The 11,669-nt window shown below is 46.7% G+C and overlaps 1 protein-coding gene across 1 annotated transcript in view; it reads left to right on the top strand.

The window, feature by feature from the left end:
- Positions 1-11,098, top strand: part of ripk4 (receptor-interacting serine-threonine kinase 4) — a 29,554-nt gene extending 18,456 nt beyond the window's left edge. The window contains exons 5-11 of the mRNA XM_063203256.1: positions 3,577-3,735; positions 4,126-4,238; positions 5,454-5,594; positions 5,955-6,057; positions 6,746-7,125; positions 7,677-7,815; positions 8,583-11,098. Coding sequence (XP_063059326.1) covers positions 3,577-3,735; positions 4,126-4,238; positions 5,454-5,594; positions 5,955-6,057; positions 6,746-7,125; positions 7,677-7,815; positions 8,583-9,589 — 2,042 coding nt within the window. The 3' untranslated portion in view covers positions 9,590-11,098. The remainder of the gene's footprint in view (positions 1-3,576; positions 3,736-4,125; positions 4,239-5,453; positions 5,595-5,954; positions 6,058-6,745; positions 7,126-7,676; positions 7,816-8,582) is intronic.
- Positions 11,099-11,669: the final 571 nt, after the last annotated feature.

Genomic DNA, 11,669 nt, shown 5'->3' on the forward strand with positions numbered 1-11,669 from the left:
ATCAAAGCCCTTAAATTAAAGCCATTAAAGTATTTTGTTACGAAATCTAAGTTAAATAGACTGTATAAACATGCAGGCCATCTTTTATATTTCTGTGTATGCTGCACTGCAGTGCACAGAGGTTACATTAAGCGATAATCCATCATTGACGCTTTTTTTAAGAGTTGGCGGAAAATTTTAAGGGCGTCCGTCATTTTGACCGGCTGATCATTGGGCCATAAGCCACAGCAGCAGTACGACCTTAAAAATCTAGCGCGGCACTTTCACAGAGAGAGACAGCGAGACAAAGAAGAACAACGACGCGAGCAGCAGAACAGGAATGAAGGAGTTCTTGAATTGCCATTGCAAGAGTTTATTAGGCTACAGTATGTGTCGGGTTGATGAGGCGACCTCTGTTTTTTGCAGACCACGCGTCTCTCGTGGCCAAAACACGGCCGAAATGCCTCAGCGCACTGTGATGGGAGGGAGAGGCGAGGGAAAGCGCGTGCATTCTAGCAGCAGGCACTGCACTGCTGGATTATCAACTGACGTGGAATATTATTAACGCACAGCCTACATAGGCTAGCCTATTTATTTATTTAAAAAAAAAAAAAAAAACTGTCAACGATAGAGAAGCCGAACCCGACCCTACCCGAACGTAATGAGTGACATTTCAGGCCCGACCCGACCCGAAATTGGCTCGGGTTCGGGTTCGGGCTCGGGCCTGGGCCAAAAATCATAGGTCTACCCTGGTGGGGATATCAGATGGGTGTTCTGCCAATATGAGCTGGGTATTCTGCGTCCGTAGAGTATCTACGGCAACATTGAAACAGAGAAAAAGGCTTTCAAAGTATTGGTACTATTAGGTTGAATATTAGATATTAGAATAGCGATATCTCTAAAACGGGACACATTTGGACCATAAGGTTTTGTCACAAGATAACGGAGGTGTTATGAAGACCATTTTTAGTATAAACTCAGCTTTGACAAAATATTTAGTCGCTGCACTTTGCGTTTGTGCTGCAGTAATATATCAGCCATATATCAGATGGGTATTATTGTGCCCTTGGAGTGGTCGGTATTTCCGATGCCTCGTGGGCCGTGGCAGCTTTATTGGAGGGTGCCAAGTGAAGAGAGGATTGGAAGAGTGGGCACAAACTAGAGAACATTTTGTCCCTCAGAGTAAAGAGCAGAGAGCAGCTGAGTGCCAACTCTGCACTATTCCTTTCTCTCTCTCTTTCTCTCTCTCGCTCTATCTTTCTATCTCTCTGTGTCTCTCTGCCTCTGTGTATCTCTCCGCCCGGCTAAACAAAGACAGTCAGCTAGCTAATAACGCTGAATCACTCCCGCCAAGTTCCCCTTGTCAATCATTGGCCAGCTCGTAGACGTTGGCCAGCCTCAGCCTACCAGCATTCCCGGAATACCTGCCGTGCAGCCGCACTCTGGTCAGTGTGCACCTGTAATGGGGTCAGCCATGCATCACGGATGCATCATGAAGGCGGGACGTGGGCTGGGGGTGAAATGGATCATCTGGCAACGGATCTTTAGAAGTCAGTCAGCCCGCCACCCTTTATCACTATACAGCAGGTAATTTATCAGGGTGCCATGGCGGGTTGTTAATCAGGTAGACGAGGCGGATTGGCTGAGGCTGACATGCAGGGTTAACCAACAGGGGCCGACAAAGGGGTCAGTTGTCTTGGGCCCAGGGCAGGGCTTTGAACCGAAATTTTTTCCATTCGGAGTTGATTCGGAACAGAAACAGAATTATAACGTTTCCGGTTATGGGTTCCACCAATAAATTGACATTCCCGAACCAGTTAGAACAAAAAAATATTGTTCCTGGAACGGTTCATTTCGTTTCTGTCAGCTGACTAATACTCCCCATATCTGACATTAATTGACCAAGAAAAACGGAAGTGCAAATGGGTCAGCCTACATTCCAAACTGTTTATTCAAGCGGATGAACAGTATATCCTCCAGAATATTGTCATTCAGGGACGACCTAAGCAGAGAAAGAATACACGCTCCACACTGACTTGGGTCACGGGGAGCGCTATGACAGACATTGCGAGTTTGTGCATATCTGCATTTGAAGCGGCCAGGGATGCCCAAGAACATTCTTGTGCGCTTTAAACACGCTTCTCTGCAATATGTCTAACAACGATGCAATGGGAACTCGGCCCTTTTGTATGACAGTGGTTTCTCTTATTTAGGATGTGGAGTGGAGACTTTGTAATCCACTGATCTCTCTCCATTCAGTCAGCAAATGTCTGATGTCACACAGGACGTGAACCTCAGCTGTCATGGTAACATGTGCAGGAAAATAATTAGGCCTACTTTTTCTTTAGTTTGAACCAGGAACGAAATAAAACCGGTATTAACCGGTTACCATTATTTTTCAATAAGTGTTTCTGTTCCAGAACATAAAAAATAATAACGTTTCCGGTTTTGTTTCTGTTCCCTGTAAAATACATTCAAAGTCCTGGCCCAGGGAGGGAGCGACAGGGAGGCCAGAATTGGGTGCCCATTATGTTGTATGTATACATGGGTTCTAAATATTTGTTTTAACCTGACTGTGCGAAACTACTGCGCACAACTCAACCTCTGATTGTTGGAAACTTGTCAAAAATTGTCAAAAAAATTAGCTCACATGGTTGGCTGCCATGTTTTGCCCCTCCTCATAACATCATGTTTACAAACACTGCGAACCCATGTATTGAGTCAGACGATTTTGTCCGGGGGCCTGGCTAAAGCATGTCAGCGGCCCTGCTGACATGGCAGAGGTGTGTTTGGTCTACTCCGCTTCCTCCTTGTTTGATTGCTCCACAATAGGTGCCATTCACAGCAGGCTACAGTATGTGAACAAATAAACCCTTCAAAACAGCCATGTGCATTCCACGTTGGTGACACATGGACACAGAGCTCATGAATACCAGGGTTGCCAGATGAGGCTGATGATTTCCAGCCCAAAAAAATGCTCAATACCCACCTTTAAGCACAAAATCCCACCCAATTCTATTGATTTCTATGGAGAAAAATTGGGCGTTTTTTCTGTTAAGTGCCATTTTTACCCGCAGACGGCCATCCTAAGCAGTCCAATTTGGCGGGAAAATGCACAATCTGGCAACACTGATGAATAGACTGAGCTTTAATCTCCATCTGATTACCTGCATGTGCCATAGCGTTCAGTGGAAGCAGATAAGATCAGACTTCTTTTAAATGTGTTTAACCATGCATGAAAACATTTGGCTATGCCTGCCGGTGCACTCGTTTAGTCATAAACAGACCCAAGCAAGCAGAGAGGCAGACAGATAAGCAAACAGGAAGACAGACAGACAGACAAACAGACAGACAACATTTTAATTGTTAGTTAGTTAGTTAGTTAGTTAGTTAGTTAAGACAATGCCAAACAGCCAACACACAAATACAATAACAACTTACGTATACCTGGCACTATCATTTTGCAGGGGTGAATAGCCTCTTTTCCCACATGTACTGCTTGCTTGAGTGAGTGATTGATTGATTGATTGATTGATCAATTGATTGATTGATTGATTGATTGAATACTTCTTTAATGTATTCTGCTGTCCTCTGCAGGGGAGAATAACATTCTGCACATCATGGTGCGAGTGGTGAAGGGTGCCCGTCCCGACCTGAGCGCCATCCCGCGTAGCCGCCCCCCTGCCTCTAACGGCTTCATAGACCTCATGCAACGTTGCTGGGCAGACTCACCCAGCGCACGACCTAGCTTCCAGGGTAAGGGGACCGCCACACACACACACACACACACACACACACACACACACACACACACACACACACACACACACACACACACACACACACACACACACACACACACACACACACACACACACACACACACACACACACACACACACACACTTGTCCCAAATGAGGATGATGCACCACGCACACACTGATGCATTAACATACTCACCCAGCTTCCAGGGTATGGGCAACATCCAACAATGAAGAGCTGCTTTACTATAATGTTGATTGATTTAAATGTCTAGTTATTGGCAATAAAGCTCACGTTGAGCTAAATAATGTATGTGTACAAACTATGCAAGTGCAGTAATGTAATTATGGCATAGTTATGTAAAGTTTTGTGGTCTGTTTCAGCGATCACATCGGAAGCAGAGGAGCTGTACTCAAGACCACAGGAGGACAACAGGGGCTCCACATCAGAGCTGAACACCACTAGTCACTGCACTACACTAGCACCTGCTGAACAGGTACGCACGCACGCACGCACATGCGCGCGCGAGCACACACACACACACACACACACACACACACACACACACACACACACACACACACACACACACACACACACACACACACACACACACACACAAACCCTGTAACTTACTTTCTTTCTTTCTTTCTTTCTTTCTTTCTTTCTTTCTTTCTTTCTTTCTTTTTTCTTTCTTTCTTTCTTCCTTGTGGAATACTTTATTCCTTTCACAATCTGTAGCATACATGTGCTACAAATCAATCCATAATCTGTCATACATTGTTGGCAAACGCATAAACAATCTGGGATGAGCCAATAACCTGTCAGCATAATGTCATGCGTTGTTTACAAGCACATAAACAAGCCGTGATGTGATGTGGCCCTTACTACCCCGTCAAAATATGTCGCCCTACAGCATTGTCTGGCTGCGTGCTTTTCACAAACACTTCCTTAATATAAAACTACTTCCACATGACTGTGCACACAACACCTGGTCAGGCGAATGTTTGTTATATAATAAATATTAACCACGGACCTTGTGATTTCATGCTTTTAATGGTGACTCATCACAGTTCTCCGGTTTACATAACCGAATCAAATTATTCTTTAACTACGGCTAATCTGGTCTCAGAGAGCCTGTAGATACTGTATGTGTATGACTGTATGAAGCATTAGGGAGGTCATCAGCTTCTATTTCCCGCTCTATTTTGGAGGTCAAAGACCAGGAGCGGGCGATGAAATGAGCTATGCGAACTGTCAACAGTGATATATTATACTTTAAATTGTTAAAATAATTGTGACAATTGAGTGTTAAAATCTCGCAACCCAGTCAGAGGCCAAATATAAGAAGTGGCTGGGACTGCAGGCCATATACACTATACAGTGTATGGGTCAATGATGTTTCAGTACTAGCAGATGCCAGGGTGGTGCAACGACTTATTTTACAGGGTATTGGTCATAGTCCATGGAGCAATGTGAGGTTAGGTGTCAATTGCTCAAGAGCACTACAGCCATGGATGGAGGTGTAGGGATTCAAACCAGCAACCCTCTGACCTTAAGACCGCCTCCCTCGCCATTAGACCACGGCTGCCCTATAATGAATGACAGATACATCTCAAATCTTGCTGCAGTGTGTTAGAATCTATAGTGATGTATTTTGACAATTGGTAATAATTAAATGGTAAATGTTGGATGTGAAATGTCGCTGCAGGCCGCAGAGCAGAAGCCGGTGCGTCCCAAGTCGGCCATGTTGCCTGAGAAGGACTACAGCCTGTCGGAGCTCCTGAGCCAGCTGGACTCTGGAATATCGAGAAGCTTCGGACCGCTCAAGGAGGACTGCCTGCCCAGCAAGGTACCGGCCAGGGTTATTTATATCACTGGGGACGGGGTTATTTACAGTAGCAGGGTTCTGGAGTTATTATGGGACATTTTAATGGGTTTATTATTATTATTATTATTATTATTATTGTTATGATTATTATTATTGTTATGGTTATTATTATTGTTATGATTATTATGATAACGATGGCGAGGATGATGATGATGATTAGGATGTTGATTATTATATTATAATTATATTTTGATATTATATTATGATTATTATAAGAACTTGTTGTAAGCAACTGAACTGGATTTTCAATCTTTGTGACCATGACGACATTCTACCATGACTCGGTAATCCTAACTCTTGACTGTTTAATCTGTCATCCAGGACAACACCAGCAAGAGGCTGTCTGGCATCTCGTCAGTAGACTCGGCTTTTTCATCTCAAGGCTCTATCACGCTGTCCTTCGAGAAGGAGAGCACTGCAAACGGTTAGTAAACACACAATACTCAGCTTTGTGCTGTGACTGAAGTGTAGGCCTATATGACTCGCATTTATCATCCTCTCCTTCAATATGGAAAGCACAGAGGATAAGGAAAGCACATGGATATTTGCCCCTTGAACCTACGGCCACTCATTACAAATGTATATCATGACAACAAAAGGCAATCTAGTCTAGTTTCTTGCTACTCTATTCTATTTTGAGCTCACATGGGGTCAGTAACTTGAACAGTTTGGACATAAATGTCGTTCAGAGTCTCATTCACTTTGGCAGGCACATTTTGAATGTGGTGATGATAATTTAACTGTGCTGAGTGTGGGACTGTAGAAAATGGATAAAGTAATGTGGGGGTCAGTTCAACGGTAGTGTCTTTGTGCTATGTGTAATGTTTAGTACCGGCCTCTGGTCCTATTGCCATTCTCAGGGCCCCATCCTAGAAGGCAAATATTGCTACAAATGTACATAGACAGTGTCATAACTACTAGTGAGGAATTACGGCTAACATGTCTACCAACTGTACTGAATGCAACAGATACATTTTTCAATATTGCACCGTGTCACAATTCTGCAATTTTTCACGTTTGGCCGATCAGGGCCCCCCGGGCAGTTGGGAGCCCCTAGGCTGCAGCCATATCTAGGCTGCGCATTAATGCGGCCCTGCTCATTCTCCCTGCAGACTCATCTGATGTGCAGCGGCGTAAACTGTGTGAGGCCATCCGCAACGAGGACATCGCCAAGCTGATGAAGATCCTGCAGCCCCAGGACGTGGACATACAGCTAGAGCCCGGCACAGGAGGCTCTGGTGGAGGAGGAGGAGGTGGTGGAGGTGGCAGCCTTCTCCACTACGCCGTGGGGCTCGCCAACGAGGAGGCCGTCAAGTTCCTGTTGCTTAGCAACGTCAACCCCAACATGGCGGACGCGCGGGGCGCCACGCCGCTGCACCTGGCGGTGGAGAAGAGGTTAAAGGGCATCGCCGAGGTGCTGCTGGCACGCAAGACCACCAACGTCAACGCCAAGGACGAGGACCAGTACACGCCACTGCACTTCGCCGCACAGGTAAAATACTGCCTAGTGGCTTGTGCCTTGCTCCATATATCTTTTGAACAACACCCACTTCTTTAACGCCTTAGCACAGAGCCCTTACTGTCACCAAAGTTGTAATGGCTTTGTCTTAACTTAACTTAACTTAACTCCACTTAATCTGTTAAAAGCTCTCTGTAATGTCATAACAATGTTGTTATGATGCAATTGAGCATTATCAGCAAATAGTGAATCGGCCCGCCGGCAACCCCATCTGCGCCAAGAGGCTACAGAGCTGACAACATTGTGCATGAACAGCAACAGTTGTTAGTTGTGATATTTCTGTGCTCTTCAATGCTGTCTGGTCTTGCACAATGTTGTTATCTGTCTTGCACAATGTTTGTTCTGCCTTGTTTATGCATGGAACAATGAGAGAGATGGTTACGTATGTATGCTTTTGTAATTCTGTATGTTTCAGATGAATGGCATTGTGTGCTTTTAGCGCTTTTAGACTTATTTGGATAAATGAAATTACAGTACACGTGAATAAGTTGACCACTTAGCTGACTCTAACCTTTCTCCTTTAGAACGGTGACGAGGTTCTGACGCGGCTGCTTCTGGAGCGCGGGGCCGCTATCAACGAGGCAGATGCCCAGGGTCGCACGCCCGCCCACATCGCATGTCACCACGGTCAGGAGCAGGTGGTACGCGTACTGCTCAGCAAAGGTACACACACACACACACACACACACACACACACACACACACACACACACACACACACACACACACACACACACACACACACACACTATGCAGTGCTGTGCAGATTGTCCCCAGATTTGTGCAGCATCAGTAGATCTTTCACACATTATAGTGTGACAGTACTCAGAAAGCGCAGTCATCACGCTCTATTCCAATTATAGCTGATCTCGGTGAATTAGTTTTATATAAGGGTGTTTATAATATATCAGCAAATGTGATTGTACTGTCTTGATATAACTGCTTTTAATCCGTATTGTCTGCTGTTATTTACCAACATAATCTGCTCATAATATGATATTATCTATATCCACCTTTACCTTGCTCTGTGTGTAAATAAATAACTGCTCATATTCCGCACAATCTGTACATACTCACATATCTGCACACTTCTGCATATGCATCGCATGTTGTTACTCTATTTCCCTTTTTGGATGATGGAAGTTGACCTTAACTTTTTGACCTTGACTGCATTTTCCCCAGTAGTATGATAATTCAGTCTGCGTATTTCTGCTATTTACACCACCGATTAGATGCTAAACTGCATATTGTTACTCTATTTCCCTTTTTGTGTTATGATGGAAGTTGATGTTGATTGTGACTTTTGGATGTGCACATGCACCAATTATAGATGCTAAAGTGCTTGTTGTTGCTCTATGTCCGTTTTTGTACTGATGATGATATTGATGTAGACTGTTACTGACTTTTTCTTTTTTTGTCCTGTTCTGAAGGCGTGGACGTGCACATCCGCGGCAAGGACGACTGGACGGCGCTGCACCTGGCGTCGTGGCAGGGCCACCTGGGCATCGTCAAGCTGCTCATCAAGCAGTCGGGCGCCGACATGGACGGCCAGACCACGGACGGCCAGACGCCCCTGCACCTGGCCTCCAAGAGGGGGCAGTACCGCGTGGCCCGCATCCTGGTGGAGCTGGGCGCCAGCGTCCACCTGCATGCCGACGGCATGTACACGCCGCTGCACGTCGCCGCCGAGACCGGCCACACCAGCTGCTCACGGCTGCTGGTTAAGCACGGCGCGGATATTCAAGCGCGGACGGCCCAGGGCTACACAGCGCTACACCTGGCCTCTCAGAGGGGCCACCTGCCCACCACGCGGATGCTGCTGGAGGGCGGAGCCGACCCGCGCAGCGTCACCCGCGCCCTGAGGGCGGCCTGCCACCTGGCGGCCGAGGAAGGGCACTGCGAGGTGGTGCGGGAGTTGTTGTCCACCTGGCCGGACGCGGTGCACGTGCAGGACGAGCACGGGCACACGCCTCTGCACCTGGCCGTGCGTGGGGGACACACCAGCGTCATCTGTCTGCTGCTGAGTCGCGGCGTGGAGCTGCCGACCCCTGCCACCTCCCCTCTGCCCTCGCCCTCGCCCTTATCGCTCTCCACCTCAGCCTCCACCTCAGCTTCCTCATCCCCCTCTCCTGCTTTCCCCAGTACCACGTTCCCTGACATCGGGGAGGAGGAGGGCCCGTCGTCAGAGATGGAGGTGGGGAGGTGTGCTTCTTCAGCAGGTCTGGAGGACGAGAGTCCTTCGGGAGACAGGTGTGCTTCGGCAGGTCTGGAGGAGGAGAGGTGTGCTCCGGAGGAGGAAAGGTGTGCTTCGGGAGGCCTGAGAACACTGACGCTCCAGAGGAAGGTTCTCATCCTGAAACTGACGGAGAAGGACGTGGCCGAGACTCCTGAGGCCAGCGGGGCGAGTGCGGCGCTGTGTTCCTCTGCCCAGTGCTGATTGAGAACCAGGCACCATAGACCATATACTGAAATGTAGCCACCAACCCTAACACTTACCCTGCTGTAAGGTCACATACCTGGGAGACGCCAGACACTAGGGTGGGTGAGTGGGGCGCTATTTTCCTCTGCTCACTGCTTATGGGAATCAGACAGCATAGGCTATAAAGCCATTAACCCTTAAACTTACTCTGCTATGAAGTCACCTACCTGGGAGACACCAGAAGCATGGGCTAATTGGACTACACCATGGACTATGCAACTACCAACTCTAACTCTAACATTGTCAAAGCCACACACACACATGCACACACACTTCCGGACACAGTGGGATGGGGACAACTGTGGGAAACAATGGACACAATAGACTTCCAAGCCACCAACTCTAACCTGGCCAGACACAAACGCACACACACACACACACACACACACACACACACACACACACACACACACACACACACACACACACACACACACACACACGCACACACGCACACACGCACGCACACACACCACAGCTCTGACAGTCACACACCATGCACAGACCTACTGTACTGGGATGGGAATGATTAGAGACATCCAGACACAATAAACTACGAAGCCAGTGACCCTGGCAGTCACACACACTTGCACACACACATACACACTGCGGTGGACATGGGGGTAACCAGACGCCACAGACAATAACGCCACCACCACTTACTCTGTGAGCCACACAGACCTGCGCACACACTCTTTCACAAACACACATTAAAGAGCCACCAACCCTAACCCAAACCCTGTGACACACATGCATACACATTCATCAAGAGACAATGACACAACACACCCAGAGACACACACACACACTTCCGCCCTCAGACCTTCCTCGACAAAGTGGCCTATGTAATGACCGACTACACACAAGGATGAGGGGGCTTCCCCCCGGACAGAGAAGGGACAGACTCTGATGTACATACTGTAAGTAATCCGTTTATGGCGGCCAGTATATATTCTTCGCAAGATGGCTGCCGGAAATGCCTCAGGCTTTGCACGTCATCTGGAAGCCATTTGAGGTTTCCTTCCTCACAATGGAAGCCAGCTCTTTATTTGTTTATAGCAAGTGTACTGTATATAAAATAACAATACAGAATATAATAGTCTTTTTTTTCTTCATTGGTGCATTACGAACTGGTCTTATTGGGCTGCCTCAGTTAACCCTGCTCTTTTAATGGCCCTGTATGTATTCAATATGAACTTGGATGTATTTTGCGGCGTCTTTATAACACGTGCCTGTGTGACCCATTAAGGGTTAAATTTGGAAAGTACCTGAAGACGTCACTTTTGGAATCTCACCGGGCATTCCGCCAACACTCCAGTGGTGCCAAATCTGGACCAACCTCCATTTTATAATGCTGTTCTAAACCAGCAGTATTGCCATTGACTGATTGACTGTTTAGAAACCATTTTGTAGAATATGAGAGAGTGTTGTGTTGTCTGTGTGTGTGTGTGTGTGTGTGTGTGTGTGTGTGTGTGTGTGTGTGTGTGTGTGTGTGTGTGTGTGTGTGTGTGTGTGTGTGTGTGTGTGTGTGTGTGTGTGTGTGTGTGTGTGTGTGTGTGTGCGTGTGTGCGTGTGTGTGTATGTGTGTGCGTGTGTGCGTGCGTGCATGTACTGTATGTGTGAGTGAGTGAAAAAGAGAGAGGGAGTGGAAAACTGTGCGTGCGTGTGTGTGTGTGTGTGAGAGAGAGAGAGAGAGAGAGAGAGAGAGAGAGAGAGAGAGAGCCTGTCTAGGCATGTGTGTAATTGCATGCGTGTAGTGTGATTTGTGGTCAAAATAATTGCTCTTTTCTTTTCCCTTTATAATGTGGTTTGCTGTATTATTTTATACCCATGCCTGATTGTCACTGGCTGTAAGCTACAGAATTATATGCAGTACATTATCTGTCTACAATATCTGTCATGTATCAATAGTGTTTGCACAGTTTCACTTTTTTATTCATTACAAAGAAATACATCCCATGTATTTAAAGTTAAGAAGGTTGTGTGTGTGCGTGTCATTTCTCATTCGTTTAACAAAAAGTCATGTTGTTCTGTCTGC

The sequence above is a fragment of the Engraulis encrasicolus genome, chromosome 7 (genome assembly GCF_034702125.1).
Source record: "Engraulis encrasicolus isolate BLACKSEA-1 chromosome 7, IST_EnEncr_1.0, whole genome shotgun sequence".
In the NCBI taxonomy this organism is placed as follows: Eukaryota; Metazoa; Chordata; class Actinopteri; order Clupeiformes; family Engraulidae; genus Engraulis; species Engraulis encrasicolus.